This window comes from Helianthus annuus, chromosome 2 (genome assembly GCF_002127325.2).
Source record: "Helianthus annuus cultivar XRQ/B chromosome 2, HanXRQr2.0-SUNRISE, whole genome shotgun sequence".
In the NCBI taxonomy this organism is placed as follows: Eukaryota; Viridiplantae; Streptophyta; class Magnoliopsida; order Asterales; family Asteraceae; genus Helianthus; species Helianthus annuus.
This window is the reverse complement of record NC_035434.2, coordinates 174361036-174378237: the sequence shown is the minus strand read 5'-3', so window position 1 is coordinate 174378237 and position 17202 is coordinate 174361036. Positions and strand designations below refer to the sequence as shown.

The window sequence follows — 17202 nt, the reverse complement described above, 5'->3', positions numbered from 1 at the left end:
GAGCTATTCGCTTTGGTTCCGGTGTGATCAAATAAGGAACCAATCGAGACTTGGTATTGAAGCTTGTAAGGTATGCTTGACAATCTAAGTTCTCCATGACTAATGTCAAGAATCCAGTCTCAATCTTCTCAACTTCATGTTGAGGACAGTAATTTTCTTTGATAAGAGCAACGAACTGATCCCAAGTCATGCTGTACAAAGGGATCTTCCCGGTGGCTTGAATCAACGATCTCCACCAGGCTAAGGCCTCACCCTTAAATGATTGCGACACAAACTTGACCACATCTCTCTCAGCGCATCCGCTGATATCCACAACTGTATCCATCTCATCTAACCACGTCATACAATCTACGGCTCCTTCCTCCCCAGTGAAATCCCACGGTTTACATGAAACAAAGTACTTGTAGGAGCAATCCTTATCATGGGGTCCTTGATTTAGTATGATCTGTTGAGACGGATCACTGTGATGATTAGAAGGGTGACGCTCGTCATCTTCCTTCTTGGGTTCATCCTTCTCGGGGGGTGGCTTTGTATGTGGTGTTGATAGGGTCCTACTTCGAGTCCCACTATACTCTTCATACTGTCGTTCTAAGGCCTTTGTAACTGCGTCGTCTACTAACGCTTTTAGTTTAGCACCCGTTAAATTAATTCGGGTGTTATCATTGTTCTCCACTGGGTGGCTATTAATTTCATCTGAGCCAGCCATTTAATTGAACTGTTACATAAAACAAGGACAATAGTTTACTTGGGAGTTTATTATGGAATTGTCTTTTATGGCAATTCATTAACCATGGTAACAGAGACCATATTTGGTTAATCTATTAATCACATTTATTTAGGATTTATATTATAACTTATCCTAATTATAAAACAATAACAGTTTTATTAGTGGCACGAAAAGCCTAGTCGTAAGGACATTTTTAAATTATAAATTATGATTTCAGAGGATCAAGGCATTTAGGTTTGAACATAGTTCATTACCCTTTTTGGACAGGGAGTCAAAGGCTATTACTGTCTTTAGTCTCAGAGGACGTTAACTATAGCCCGCAGGCACTTCCCTTCTAAGGGATGTTTATAATATGATCATCTTATAGGATGATATAAGCCATGATTTCAGAGAATCGAGACATTAAGGTTTGAATCAAAGTTCATTACCCTCTTTTGGACAGAGAGGCAAAGGCTACTACTGTCTTTAGTCCCTTAGGACAATAAGTATGGCCCGTAGGCATTTCATCACTCATGGTTGTTTATAATATGATCATCTTCATTTGATGATATTAGTCAGGATCGCATTGATCACACAAACTATTATGCTTGGACGTAGTCCAACATCCGTAGACGGGGTCAGAGACCACCACGGTCGTTGTCTTATTTGACAACAAGTTTGGCCCGTAGGCACTTCGTCACTAATGGATGATTATTTCAAATAAGGGAATTTAGATTAACCCCCCCCCTTTTTTTAAAGATGGCCTGTGTGACTTTAACGATTCACAGTTTACCAAGAAAATGTTAACATACTTACAGATGTTAATAGGGATTGGAATCTTCTGGATAGGTTTTACCGTCTTGGCCATGTCTGCAATGACATTTAGGCTAGGTTTTACCTTTAAAATTCCTTTAATATTTAACGCAGAACAATCCTAAATTGAAATGTTAACAAGGATCTGAATCTAATTGTGGAACTACCGTCTTGGCCCTGTCTTTAAAATGACACATGAGCTAGGTCTTGTCCTTTTTAGATATTACCATTTTATTATAATGGTAGATTTTATAATATAGGAATGATATTTTTAATATAATCGTTCCTTTAAAGTTTAAACAAGTATATGGTTGCCCTAAGCGGGACTTCTACAAAAATGACTTGCCCATGCAAGAGCTAATCAGAAAATAACAAAGGAACCAAATAAGGACAAATAAAACGAATTGGAATTTGTCCTATGTTCTTGTCTAGACTCAAGAATGTGCAACTGTGTAACTGAGATTAAACACAAAAGGCTAGCGTTTAATTCACTTAGTGTTGGCTCTGACACCAACCTGTCACACCCCGAATTTCCACGTATCACCGGTGGGCCCGGTGGGGAGTATCGTGATGTAATTGATGTCATCATAGTCAAACAACACAATATATAAATGCACAGCGGAAGCAAAAGATAAATATATTACATTCCGAATATAAAGTAATGTCAAAGTATTACAACGAAAAGTAAAGGATCCACAGGCGGATCACGAACATAAATATTGTTCAACAGACTTTAGACGCCTAGAACTTGCAAGATTCCTTATTAACGTCCTGAGCAGCTTCCAGCCTATTACGTACTTGTACCTATCACTTAGACTTTTGAAAATACGTCAGTTTTCACTTGTAAATACACTCAACCGACTCATTTGAGAATGTCTGTGAAAATTTGTTTAGGTGCACATGGCACGAAGATGTTTTGACACTTTGATTAAAATGCACAAGGCAAAATTTAATCTTTTATACTTGGGACAAACTATATCTCATGTTATCAGTTTTACATATCTTGCTCTACATACGGGGCCCGGTTCTATGCCGGTTCATGATTAACCGACACACCACAATTCCCTTATTGGGAATCCCTTATTGGGAATCCCTTATTGGGTATAATTAATTAATAAACATACGGCATCTGTTAGGTGTATGCCTACACCCCGTGCTTAGGTCGTGGCCATTGCATTTAATGAGTCAAGGATATCCAGGACACGGTCGCATTAATCCCCAATGTTTCAGTCAAGCAATACGAATTAAAACAGGTTATTAGGATTTCCCGACTTATTGGTCTTTGGATCCCATACCTGACCATGCGGTATTTATATTACCGTATCCCAAGCCCGTAATAGGGAAAATAAGTTAAGAGTATTTACCTGAGCTAGCTCCTGTCTTAAATAGCAAGAATTATAATAACTCAGCCGTATTCACTTAAGTAAGCGTAGGTACAATTTACCGGAAGGCTCTAGTCTGGAATGATGGCATAAATAACCAATTAGAATGCTAACGGGTCTTTAATTAAGCCTAAGCTTAGACCGGTTAGTTATACGGTTCAAACGCACGATTAGGCGAAGACCGGAATAGAATGTGATTTAGACCCAACAAGTTTGGAGACTTGCTTAATATGGATATTTTATACACATTCTGGATTTTGAGATAAAACCGATAAGGTCTGACCCGTTTCGGCTAATTTATGTAAATTAGTTACATAAGCCGAACCGTACGCGCAAGAGGCGTAACGGGAAAAAATACAAGGGTCCTAACCAGGTTTCCTAAGTTAATATGCCTCAAATATGTTGTGATATCAGTAGGATACCTTCCATTATGCCCAAAACGAATTTAAACACAAACTATGCCCCGAAGGGGTAATTTGGTCATTTATAATGTTATAAAAGAGTTTAAGTGTTAACCTGAGTTACAGGTCTGATGTAAACAGCAAACGTACTCAATTTAATAAGTTATAACAGTAGGTTAAAGTATATATGTGAAATTTATCAATTATAACCAAACTATGCACCGTAGGGGCATTTTGGTAATTTCACATAAGCCGAAAAGCTCAAAACTGAAGTCTGAGTTTAACAACCCTTGATTACTGTTAAAATATTATAATTTGCCTCAAATATCAGTAGGTATCAACCCTTGTATGTTTAATATAGTTATAGTACATACTATGCGTTAAAATGCTTAAAAAGGCGATTAAAAGCCATTTCCGGGTTCGATACATAAAGCTGGTATTTTTGTTATCCCAGAAGGCTTAAAATAATTTATTTATCATATGTGATCAGTAGCAAAAGGTTTGGAATCGTTTAAATGTGTAAAACTCCTTTTATAGCCCGTAAGGGCAAAACCGACAATTACCGGATTAAGCCTACGACTACAAGTTATGCTCAGCCTAAAAGTAAGTAAAAATCTTTAAAAATCCCAAAATAATATATTACATCAGTGGGTAATAAGTTTGATATCAAAAAGTAGGCTTAACTAGGCTATACGCTAATTACGCCGTTTAATTAACATAAAGCTTTCAATTTTTACGCTAATGAGCATAACTCTCAAACTACACCTCAAACTGATGTCAAACTTTGCATACAAGTTTATATATCAGTGACTAAGGTTTCTACTCTTTTACATTTTCAAAAATCACGTTTTAAGGTGAAAAGGGCATAATGGTCAACATATGAGCAATTAACGGAATCATGCGTATTAATTGGTTAATTAACGAACCATGGTGTATTATCACAGAGGGTTATACTAGCATGTAACCAGGTCCAATTAGAGCTCTAAGGTATTTCTTAAACATACCAAAACGGGTCAGAACTGAAGTCAAAGCAAAAGTCAAAGCTTTGCGACTTTTGGTTCCGAACCGGGTCTAAACAATAAATTGTCGGGTTGAACATGTTTAGACATGTTCTTACACTAATTACCAAGTTATATTAATGATCAAACAGGTTGTATGTGTTCTATATTGCTAATCGTGCATAAATTGTAAATTAAGCATTCTGTTGACTTTTTAATAACAAGTTTGACCCGACATTTGACCTAGTTAGAGAGGGAATCAGAGGGTGCCCTTTTAAGGGTTTATTACCCACATAATTACCAACTTATAACTACTTTTGATTCGGCTAATCACTAGACCATTAGTGGTTAATCTTAAAGTCAACCGTTAATTACGACGGTTTGACTTTTAAGCTATAACTAAGCAAAAACTTAACTAAGGAAGGATTAGCAAACTTACCGAAGTCCTATGCTTGATTAGGAAGGTCTTGTGTCTGCTCTTAAGCTCCCAAAAGCTCCAGAATTGCACAAGAAGTGAATGATTAAATGGTTGCAACTTCATGGCCTTTTATAGTGAATTAATCACCACAAAATGTTGACACACAAGTCTACCACTGACCATAACTCACTAACAAGTGTCCCTAGTGCTTAGGGGGTGCCTAGGGGTCGTCCAAGATGAGAAAATATCTGTTTTGGGTCGATTATGCGCGTTTACAGGCTGCTGTTTGAACTTTCTGCATCTGGGCAAGCCAGGCGGCCCGCGTAAGACTTTCACCAGGCTTACGCGCCCCGCGTGGGCCTTCTGATCTGATTTCCAAACTTTTCACTATTTGCAGGTTGGCTCTTGGCTCTTCGAAAGGTCAACTTAACTTATCTCTTGCACTTTGACCCCTTCCAAATTACCTACAAGGGCCCCTAGACTTTTACCTATCATGCTAAGTCCTTGTTTACCTTGTTATTACCCGAAAAAGTCTTAACTTTCAACGTTGACGCTTTTAACCCCTTATATACGAATTTGATCATAACCTTCTCATATAATAACGAAACCTTATGAAATTTATATCGTGCATTGTAGTGAGCATAATTTACCCTTACAAAGCTTCGGGTTTGCTAAAAGGTCACTCAGAGGTATAACTTCAACATGTTGACACATTTAACCCCTGTAGTTTGTACTCTCTCACTTTCTTTCATATTTAGCTTCGTATGATCCATGATTTATTCGTTTGAAGGTATGAGCATCATGTAGGGTTAATGTACAATATATTTATTCACTGTTGACATTTAGAACTCATATATTCACATACTTTTCATGATTGTCAGCTTTAGTCCTTTCTATAACATTCTTTCATACGTTCAAACATATGACACGTGTCAGCACATTATAGGACGCGAATTTTCGAGGTGTTACATCCTCACCCCCTTAAAATAAATCTCGACCTCGAGATTTGTTAAAGTAAAGGAAGTAATTTCTACCTTATATTGGGCTTAATCTTCCCCAATACCTTTGAACCTCTAAGGCACTACAATTAACCTTTATAATAGGCACATGTATCTTTTTGGAGCTTCTAATCCTGTCGATCCTTAATCGACACAGGTTGCTCATACTATCATAGTTCTGCGTATCATTATGTGATAGCGCTTTTCGACTTATTGGTGACACGTCGCTAAATCATTAGTGTGGGTCACATTGCGCTTTCCACCAAGCCCCTTAATTAGGTCTTAGCTCGTAAGCTATTTGATCTTGATACATTCGATTTCCTTTGAATGATTCTATATACTCGGAGCTTAACTAGTTTGATAATCTAACAAATTTAACACACCCTTCCTGGGTGGTATCTATTGTTGAACCTTATTCTTTAACAAGAATTTAGGAGGTTTGCTAACTTCATCAATCCTTGCTTTTCTGCCGAAATAATGGCAACTTATAGATAATTAGGAATTTGTATGATCTTATTCGTTGTTTCTAATACAACTTTCAGATTCTGATAATTGGACTTACCAATTCTCTATTTAACATTTCACCCATACAGGGTCTCCAAAAGGAGTAGCCTTGGTACTTACATAATAATTGCTATAGAAAAACTTATTTTATGGTGAGATGGTCATTTCAACCACTGCTTAACTAATCTCAAAGAATAGCTAATCCTTATAGCTAGTCGAACCAATCGACGATCCTGGGCAGGTAATAGCGATTCTTAATTGTCGCCAAAATAGGGTTGCGGTAATCAATGCATAAGCAAGATGATCCGTCTTTCTTATTTATATAAATCGGAGTTCTTAAAACTTCGAGTTTTTGGCTTTAGGAAATCTTCTATAAAAAGTTTGGTGTCAAAATTTGAGTTTAAACATGATTTATACTAAAAATGCTATTTAACTAATAAAAAGCTTTCATTTGACGATATTGCGCATAACTTCTATTTTAGACCACGAACTGATGTCAAATTTTAGGACATGTTTATAAATCAGTAATAAAGGTTTTTGTCCTCTCACATTTTCAAAAATCTCGTTTTTATATCAAAAGGGCATAATGGTCAACTTTTAAGCATTTAACAGAACATGCAAATGATTCGGATTATTAAGGAACCATGTAGCATAACCTCAGAGGGTTTTACTAACATATAATGTGTCCCCAAAGGAACCCTAAGGCATATCTAATACTAAGCTAAATCGGGTCAGAATTGAAAGTCAAAACAAAAGTCTACTTTTGCGACTTTCGGTTGCGAACTGAGCCTAAACTCAGAATTGTCGGGTTGAACATGCCTAAACATGTTCTTATATTATTTACCAAGTTATTTTAGTGTTAAAACATGTTTCATAACCTCTTCATTATCAGTTATGGATTAATTTGTAAGAACTGATACTGTTGACTTTTTATTAATAAGTTTGACCCGACAATTGACTGAGATAATGTGATAATTAGAAGGTGCCCTTTTAAGGGTTTATTACCTACATAAGTACCAACACATAGCCACTTTCAATTCGAATAATGGTTGGACCGTTTGTGATTAATCACAAAGTCAAAGCTTAATTATGATAACTTTGACTTTCGGTCATTAAGCTAATAAAACTTAAACTCAGGAAGCTAAGAACACTTACTAGCGTCCTTAGCACGAATTTGGAACTTGTGAAAGCTTCCTTTAGCTCCAAGAGGCTTCAAAGAGTGAGCTTTGAGTGAAATTGAAAGTGTGCAAGTTTTAAGTGATCAAAATGGGGGCTATTTATAGGAGTTTTGAAGATGCTAAGATCATTACACCTGTTAAGGGAGGCTCCCAGATGTTTACAAGTGTTGTGGTGGCAGGAGAAACCATCAAACAAGCCCCTAGAATCGAAAAATTGCATGCAAAGGTGGTGGAACTGGCTGAACCTGCAGCTGTGCAGGTTTTTGTTTGCTCGTGACTTCTACGCGGCCCGCGTAGACCCCAGAGAAGGCCTACGCGCCCCGTGAGGCTCCTTCCAAACCGGAAAACAACTTTCAATTATTGCAGTTTCAGTCCCTGGTCTAATTTAAGTTTATATAACTTCCATTTATTGCACTTATGACCCCCCATAGTTAACTATTAAGGGCCTTAGGTCACATATTAACTCCATCAAGCTCCCGGTTAGTTGTAAGATCACCCGAAAGGTCTTGTTTTCATGAAACTCCACGAGATTACTATCCATTATTCTTGAGAGCAAAATATACAATTATTACAATGTTTTTGGGATCGTTAAAAGGTCACTCAGAGGTAACATTTAACATGTTGACACTTTTAACCCCTATGCTTCGCAAAATTCTCATTTCAAACACAAACGACTTTCTATGTTCGACAATTTATTCATTAAAGAATACGAACGTCGTGTGAGGTCAATCAGCGGCACAAGAATGGCATGTTGACACTTTGGATCCTTTTACTTACATATTTACATTGTTTGACAATTTTAGTCCATCGGAATCAATTTCTTACACGTTTAAAGTCCATGACACGTGTCTTTATTATATTGGACATGATTTTACGAGGTGTTTCAAAGTCAATTTAAAAAATAATTTGTTATTTTACATTTTGTTTAAACTATCTATCATTTTTAAAATTGTTCCTTTTTAAACCATTTGTTTTTTAAAATTGTTCTGTTTAAAGTCATTTGTATTTTGAATTTTTTTAAACACTTCATTTTATACCATCTTTTTAAATTATTTATCTTTTAAACACTTATAAACTACTCACTTTTTAGGTCGTTCATTATTTAATTCTTATAAAACGACGTGTATAAAAAAACAAAAGAAATGTAAGATTTGGAGAAAAAGAAACATTCTAATAAAAAGTTTGCAAAAGATCGCTCATTTTTCAAACTTTTTTTAGAATGGTTTATTTCTTTTTCAAATCTTCTATTTCTTTGGATCATTTGTTTATTCAAAATTCGTTATTGTTTTCACCTTTCGTTTATTAAATTCGTGCATTTTCTAGTTGCTGACACTTGTTAACTTATTTTTTTTAGTCTTTTTTTTTATAAACATCATTTTTTTAATCTTTGATTTTTAAACCACTCGTTCGTTTAAAATCGACCGTTTTTAAATTCCCCCGATATTTGAAATCGTTCATTTTCTTAAGTTATTTTTTCCTAATGGCTATAAGTGAACTGAATACAAAGTTTCAAAACTAAACGATATAAAAAAAGGTTCTAAAAGGAACGATTTAAAGAGAAACGCTTTTAAAAATTAATGACTAAAAACGAATTGTTTAAAAAAGTTAAAAAATGATTTTAAAAAGAACGGTATAAAATGAAACGTTTAAGAAAAACATTAAAAGACAAACAACATTGAAAAGAACGGTATAAAATGAAACGTTTAAATCACATACATATATTTGTATATATAAAACATAATTTATTAAATAATAATCGTGAAAATAACAAAATAATAAAAAAATTGAGTAATTGCATTAATAATCTCTTAAATAATAAAAGAACTTGGTAATTATCAAAACAACCCTAAGGTATATAATCACCTGATTACCCTTACACTTTACTGCAAAAAAAAGTAACAACGTTAGTGTTAGGGCCAAAACCGTTATAAATTGCGCAACCTTGGGGTCTGAAATGTTAATAGATTTCTTTTTGGACTGAAATGGTTAAACTGGCTAAACTACAGGGGCCAAAACAGTAATTTAATATATATAGAGAGAGAAAGTATAATGTACATTACGGCTTAACCTACTAAACGTACGCGACCAAATTACGCAAGTGCATTTGAAAATCACGCAAATTATAAATGGAAACCTAATCACGCATGAGAGCAGGTTTTGTGCATTATTACACATACATGTATGTAATCACGCATGGTAATTTGTTCAATATATAATCACGCACGTTATAAACTTAATCACGCATGTTGTTAAGCCGTCACATACATTATGTACGTTAAGCAGTTTTGTACGTTAACCTTTCTCTCTCTCTCTCTATCTATCTCTCTCTCTCTCTCTCTCTCTCTCTATATATATATATATATATATATAGAGTCAGGATTTAGAGAAAACGCTCAAAAGTGTGAGAACGGAGAGAACGCTTGTGGATCGTCAGATCAAAACAATCTATGGACTAGAGGACGTGGTGGCATTTTCGTAAATAAAATCACTTTTGTTAATCTGGCGCGCTTCATTAAGGGTAAAAGGGTCTTTTGACTTAACATAAAACGCCAAACTCACGCTATTTAAATCCCTCCTCAACACACATAGCACACTTCATCATAATATAACGCCATAGATATAAAACGCCAAACTTTGTTTTTAACCGATAAAGCTGAACAAACAATACTAAAACGACGGAACTTTATTACTAGCATTTACTGCAATAAAAATCGCGCCTAAAATACGCGCCAAAAACTTCCTATATAAACAAACTCTCAGAATTACTAAAATCCACACCAAAACCACAAAACATACATTTTCCTCTATACCATTCATCTTATAAACGCCAAAAAAACCAAAATATCGAAGATTCAAATCCATGTTTCCTTGATATACACTATTTTCTCAATAAACTTTCGCTCTATGTAATGAGTAAGATCCTCAATATAAACGCCAAAACATACAAAAACCACAAAACTTCAAAAAGGCCATTTCATGGAGATTCTGTTTTTGTTCTCTATAAAGTTTAGCTAAACGAGATGGATAACATTGTTACGCATCTTTCTTGACTGGGGATTGACAATGTTATCCATTTTGTTCAGCAAAACATTATTGAGTTTAGCACGACCAAAAATAGAAGTTTATGGAAGTTTTATTTAGTGGCGTTATTATTTTTTTTTTGGCGTTTGATTTCCTTGCCCGGTCTTATATTGTTTGTTATTTAATTTCGAAGTAGCATGTTATGAACAAAGAGATAGAAAAAAGAAAAAGATGCAAAAAAAACGCCAAACTGAGAAATGTCTGTGTTCTATAGCATTGAAATAAAAAAACGCCAAACTACTCTACACTGGCTCTCAAAAACCATCTGGATGGGTTCTGTAAGAATGACAAATAAAAAACGCCAAACTACTCTTCACTGGCTCTCAAAGACCTTGTTGATCTTCTTTTAATTACGGCCTGTTTGCATGTTGATGCGTAGTGTCCATAGGCTTTGCAGTTCTGACACTGTCTTTCTTTGGCCCCGGGTTTCGACTTTGATTTCTTTTTGTCGATTGCTATCTCCTGTTTAGATTTCAGGCGCTTCCAAGAACCAGAACCTTTGGATTTATAACCTACAGGGACTCTTATCGGATTCTTGTCGTTTTTATATTGACCAGTTATCTCGGCAAATCTATCCCTAGAACTAGCGGGAGGAGCAACAATCTGCATATCTTGAACCTTCTTCATATAAGATTGAACATGATCCTTGTATACGGATAGCTCCTCTTTGTTGCCAGATAAACGATTCAAAGTGTATTCGGTTGAATAAATAATATCTCGCATCATACTTTGCACATCAGGATCAAGCTCGGTCATATATTCACGACTAATCGAGAATTCAGGAGAGCAGTTTGGGGAGGTCTCTTTGCGCCATCTATTCAGAATGTATTGTTTTGGAAATTCCATAATGTCCATAAGTCTCAAAACATAGAATATATGTCTACATAGCAAACCAAACTGTTCAAAACGTCTGCATGAGCAACTGCATGTGCAATCAGACTTAAGGAACATTACCTGAAAAACGCCAAAAACAATATCTCTATAACGCCATGCATAGAATGTTTGTCTAAGAAAGAAAAGAACACATTGCATATGATAAAACGCCATTAACAGAAAACGCCATAAAAACCAAAATGCCATTATTTACCTCAAATAAGGATGTACAAAGTTGTTGGAAGTCATTTACGTAAAACTTAACAAACCCATCAGGCTGATCTTCGTAAAGTTGATTTATGCAATCCGCAACTCCAATAAGCTCAGCTTGAACGTCACAAAAAATACTTTTTGTGTATATATCAACAGCTTGCCCTTCCAACAATTTGTAACTACTCTTCAACTGGGGTCTTTTGTATCAAGATTCATGATCATTTTTACGATGTGTGTGACGCTGTGCTTCTATTGCAGTTTCATAATGCGTCATGAACTCAACAAGAGTAGCTTTCGAATTGCACACTTGACCAAAAAAATGATTCTCACTCTCCGACCTGGATGTCGTTCGCATAAGACTAGACATATGCTCCATTCTATAGTATGCAGGGATCCAAGATTCCCTAAGTGCAAAAATATCAGATAGCCAGTCATTATCTTCTAAACTGAATTCTGCAATAACCGCTTCCCATTCTGATTCAATCTCTTCAGGTGTGAGAATATCCGTCCACACAACACCACATATACGTTCTTTAAAATTGGTGGAATTGCGTAGCCTAACACCAACCTATAAATAACACGAAAACGCCATGCATAAATAAAAAAAACAAATGACAAAACTGAATTAAAAAAACAGTAACAAGGTACAAAACGCCATGTATCTTAAAACCCATTGTATCCTAAAACGCCAAAGGTAAAAAAAGCATAACAACCTTCAGAGAAAGTTTATGCATCACATGCCACATGCATAACCGATGCCTCGTGTCAACAAATACAACAGAAATAGCCTTCTTCATCGCTGGATCTTGGTCAGTGACAAAAACTTTTGGTTGAGAACCAACAACTTTTAGAAAAACTCTTAACAACCAAATATACGTATCAGCAGTTTCTGACGCCAACAATGCTGCACCAAATGTAACATTACAGTGATGATTGTCTATACCAGTGAACGGTACGAACACCATAGCGTATCTGCATATGAAAACGCCATGAGAAATGAAACAATAATAAAACGCCATTGCATGTAAACTAGTAAAACGCCATTGCATGTAAGCTAATAAAACGTCATTGCATGTAAAATATAAAAACGCCATTGCATGTAAATTAATAAAACGCCAAAAACAAAGAAGTTGAATTATAAAAAAATACTTATTGGAATGATACGTGGCGTCAAACGAAATCACATCACCAAACACGTGGTAATTATGTTTGGCTTGATCGTCACACTAAAAAAGACCCTTCAAAGGATTCTCTTCGTCTGTGATGTAATCATACGAGAAATTAGGTTGGGAATGTTTTTTTTCATTCAAATGTTTCACAACCATATCAGCGTCATATTCCCCTATGAACAAGTTAATTTGCCTCTTATAGTTCTTAAATTCAACTTTGCTTCCGCCCACGTCTTCAGAACCGCCAAAACAAGTCTTCATAACATTAAACGCCTTGACATGACCCAAATTCAGCTTAGACATGCTGTGTAGAACATGCTTCTGGAGCTGAGTGAGGTGTCGTTCAGTTGGAAGAAAATGCTTATTAGGACGTTCAACAAGTTCATGATTGTGCTCCTCGACAAACTTATACACCTTCCAAAATCCATCCTCAAATTCTACACATAACAGTGCACCACAATCAGTCCTCTTTGAAAACTTAGATCGCACTACTTGCTCCTTTTGATTGGGGTCCAACGTATCAACCTTCTTGTCCTTATATACCCCAGCTCTAGTACACAAGAAATACTTAATATGTAAGACACCTTTAGAGTTTGCCTTTGTAGTCCCTTTCCTGACTAAAAACCCACACTCCTTGGCATACTTAACATACATTAAATAACAATCATCAAGGCTTGAGAATAGCATGTCCTTTCTGGGCTTTAATTCTTCACTGACGTGAGGAATGGTAATCCAGTTTTGAGGCAATGCCTTTGACTCGAGGAAGAGACTTCGTCTGAGAAAACACAGGGAGGAACAGAAAAATCAGAAAAACAGAGTGATGTCTCGTAATAACGTTATACATTAAAACGCCATTAATTGAATAATAAACAAGACATAATAACACATAATTTAAAAACAACATGATAAAAAAAAGCCATGAGATAAATAATTAAAAACACTTAACAACATAAATAATTAACAAAATATAACATCATAATGAAAACGCCAAAATTAACAAAACTAATGTTTACACAAATTAACAAAATAGTAATAACTGATATTCACAATTACTACTAAATAAAATTCAAAACTAATCAAATAGACGAAAAACGCCAATGATCGTAAAAACATAAGAAATACACTAGAACGTAAACGACAATTAAAATTAATATCAAAAACTCCAATTGCGATTCTTAATAATAGATTAAATATTAATTAAAACGCGATTAAATTGCATAATTGAATAACGCTATTGAAAATCATACAAGACATTAAAAAAATAATAATACAAAAAAAGCCATAGAACAATGATAAAAGAACAAAACGCCATATCTGTTGCATGATTTGCTGGAACGAAAAATAGAAAACGCCAACGAATTTTACTTTGTCGAACAGAATCCACGTTAAACGCCATAGATCTGAGAAAGCTTGCAAAGGAGGTAACAGCTAACAATAAATCTTCGGAGTTTTAATTTGAAAGAGATTTATAACGCGAATAATGAGGGAACGTATAAAAGGACAATCGTACCCCTGCATAACAATTAGGGCCCCCTGCCACATGTTGGGCCAGGATCCGTTATGATGATGATCATTATAGAACACTAACTATTGCGAGAACAAAAAGAACAACTCTAAAACACTAAACTTTGGGATTTAAGTTTCATGAATTTTTAAATTTTATGTTTCTTACATTCATGTCTATTATATATATATAAAAAAACCATATTTTTTTACCTACACGTAGCTTACATACATGTTGGTAATTTAACCTACACATAACCTACATATGTGTAGGTTATACAAAAAGTGAAAATTTTCCATATTTTGTTTTGAATTCTAGTGTAAGAAACAATAAATCTCACATTTGCAACATTTTCATTTACTTTTTAGGTATTTAGGATTGAAAAAATAGGTGATTTATTTGTTCTGCGTGTTCTCGTAATATTTTGTGTTCTGCATAGAACCTTCCCCTATATATATATATATATATATATATATATATATATATATATACACTTTGGATTGCGGCACTCGTTTCTGATAGTTTTCTTATTCGTATAATATTTATGATAATATTATTGTTGTGGATATATGTCATTAATGTTACACATATGTAAAGTTTTGGTTTTTTATAAAAATTAATAATCAAAAGATAAAAAAAAATGTTGTTTTTTAATAAAAATTAATAATCAAAAGACAACAAAAAAAAATTAAGTTGTTATAACTGTAAAGTATGTTTATTTTATTGGTTAAATTATGAAGTATAATTCTATTATTTAAAGTTCATAACTTTTTTTAAATATTCACATAGTACTCATCCAATAAACTTTAAGTTTAAAATTATCGTTCATATAAAAATAAAAAATAGTATTTGACTCGTAAGTACGTTTTAGAGCTTTAACTTAAATTGTTAACTTTTGTTTTTTTTACAGATATAAAAATTATATTTTTATAAAATTTCAGGAAATGTTTTCATAAAAAAATAGGATGTAGTTTATATCTTTATTAACTTTATAGCATACTAAGTTCAGATTTTTAGTTCCTAATTAATCTTATCTATATGAGTCTACTTTTAACTTATAATCCCTAAAAATATGCAACAGAATCTACTATGTATCTAGTCAAGTTGGTGAAAAAATTCCTTTGAAACTGACTAATATTATCTATAACAATATAGTTGAACTTATAATTCCTAAAAATTTCCAACACAATTTAGTATTTATTTAATAAAGATTGTAAATTTCTGGAGTATTTTATTTATATTACTTGTTACAAAAAATGTTTATAAAATAATTATTTTTTATAAAAACAATGTGTTGTTTATAAATAAAGTAAAAACTGTTTTACACATTTAAAGTTTCATTTTTTATAAAAAAAAATGATAATCAAATGACAAAAAATAAAAGATAAGTTGTTATAGTTGTAAAGTAAGTTTATTTTGTTGGTTAAATAATAAAGTTTATAATTTTATTCTTTAAAGTTCATAACTTTTTTTAAATATCCACATGGTACTCATCCAATAAACTTTAAGTTTAAAATTTTTGTTTTTATAAAAATAAAAAATAATAGTTGACTCGTAAGTACGTTTTACACCTTTAACTTTAATTGTTAAATTTCGTTTTTATATATATAAAAAATTTATATTTTTATAAAATTTTAAAAACAACTTTTGTAAAAAACAGAATGTTAAGAGTTTATATCTTTGTTAACTTTATATCATAGTAAGTTTAGTTTTTTTTTGTTTAGCTTTAAAGTTTATTACTTTATTTTTTAATTCAGAAATACAAATTATTATATTAATATCCAAGAATAACTGCAATATTTTATAATTTTAGCTTGACTATATCTAAGTGTAATATCTATTCATTGCAACTTTAGGATATTAACTTATATAATTTTAGCTGACTTGTAAATTTAGGATACTAACTTTATTTTGAACTTTATTAATATGGTCAATAACTGCATTATATTAACACCAAAAATAAAGTTCAAATATAAAATAAACTTTATTCATACGTCTAGATAAAAAATAACAGCTGAAAATGAAAAAAAAACATAAAAACACTTGATAGATTTCATATTAGACTGCATGAAATCTGTTCCGCTTCTGAATTGACACTCAAGGTATTTTTAATCGGGTTTTCTGGTTTGTGCTTGAATCGGCAGTATCTTCAAATTCCTCTTCTTTGTCATTATCCTCAGAATCGTCTAAATTAATAACCTCACTCCATTTCCATTCAGAGAGTCTCTTGGATCTCTTCTTTGAGTCTCAAACTTTCGATCCTTAAAAAGGACAAAAAATGAATACAAAAGTTAAAAAAAAATTAAATAAACCTTAAAATTACATCTTCACTAAATTCTCGTTGAAGATTAGACTTGCATGGACTAAACATTGCACTATAAGAAATAATATCAACACTTTTATCACCATCATCCTACAATAAAACACACATGTAATAACATAACGAACATGTTAATATGAAAGATATACGCAAAAATAATACTTAAAAACCAGCAAAATCAATACTTTAAAAGCTTTTTTCCACAAATGGGCTGTTTAAATTGGCATGTTCATCATGCAACAGAATCTGAAAAATCAAATAAGTTAACATTCACATTAAAGTAAATAAAAGAAAATAATTATTCACTGTTGCTATATAACAGAACTGACCTTAGAATTTTCAATCTCACATGCTTGGTTTTTCGCAACAATTAAATTCAGAACTGGATCCATTTTTTAACTTTTTTAGCAATAGAAATAGGGGTGTCCTGCTATGTATTTATAATAGTAACTATAGAAGTGTATTAGAGTTTAATTTTAGATTTGTCATCCCTTTATTTAGGAAGTTTGTTGTAGTTAGTTTGAAATTTTTATAAGATATATCTAAGTACAGATATTATGCAATTTTAATAAAATAAAATGTGACACATAATATCTTCATTTTATGTTACGGTACTTTTAATTCTTTTTATTTTTGTTTGCATA

General features: G+C 33.3%; 1 protein-coding gene across 1 annotated transcript; it reads right to left on the bottom strand.

Annotated features, from left to right (window-relative positions):
• Positions 1 to 10785: 10785 nt before the first annotated feature.
• LOC110901300 (protein FAR-RED IMPAIRED RESPONSE 1-like) lies at positions 10786 to 16950 on the bottom strand. Its single transcript, XM_035983093.1, has 9 exons — positions 16888 to 16950; positions 16763 to 16804; positions 16562 to 16651; positions 16438 to 16499; positions 12928 to 13509; positions 12279 to 12537; positions 11794 to 12133; positions 11567 to 11679; positions 10786 to 11433 (listed from the first exon to the last, which is right to left on the bottom strand). The coding sequence occupies exons 1-9, from the start codon at positions 16948 to 16950 to the stop codon at positions 10786 to 10788; spliced, it is 2199 nt and encodes a 732-aa protein (XP_035838986.1).
• Positions 16951 to 17202: the final 252 nt, after the last annotated feature.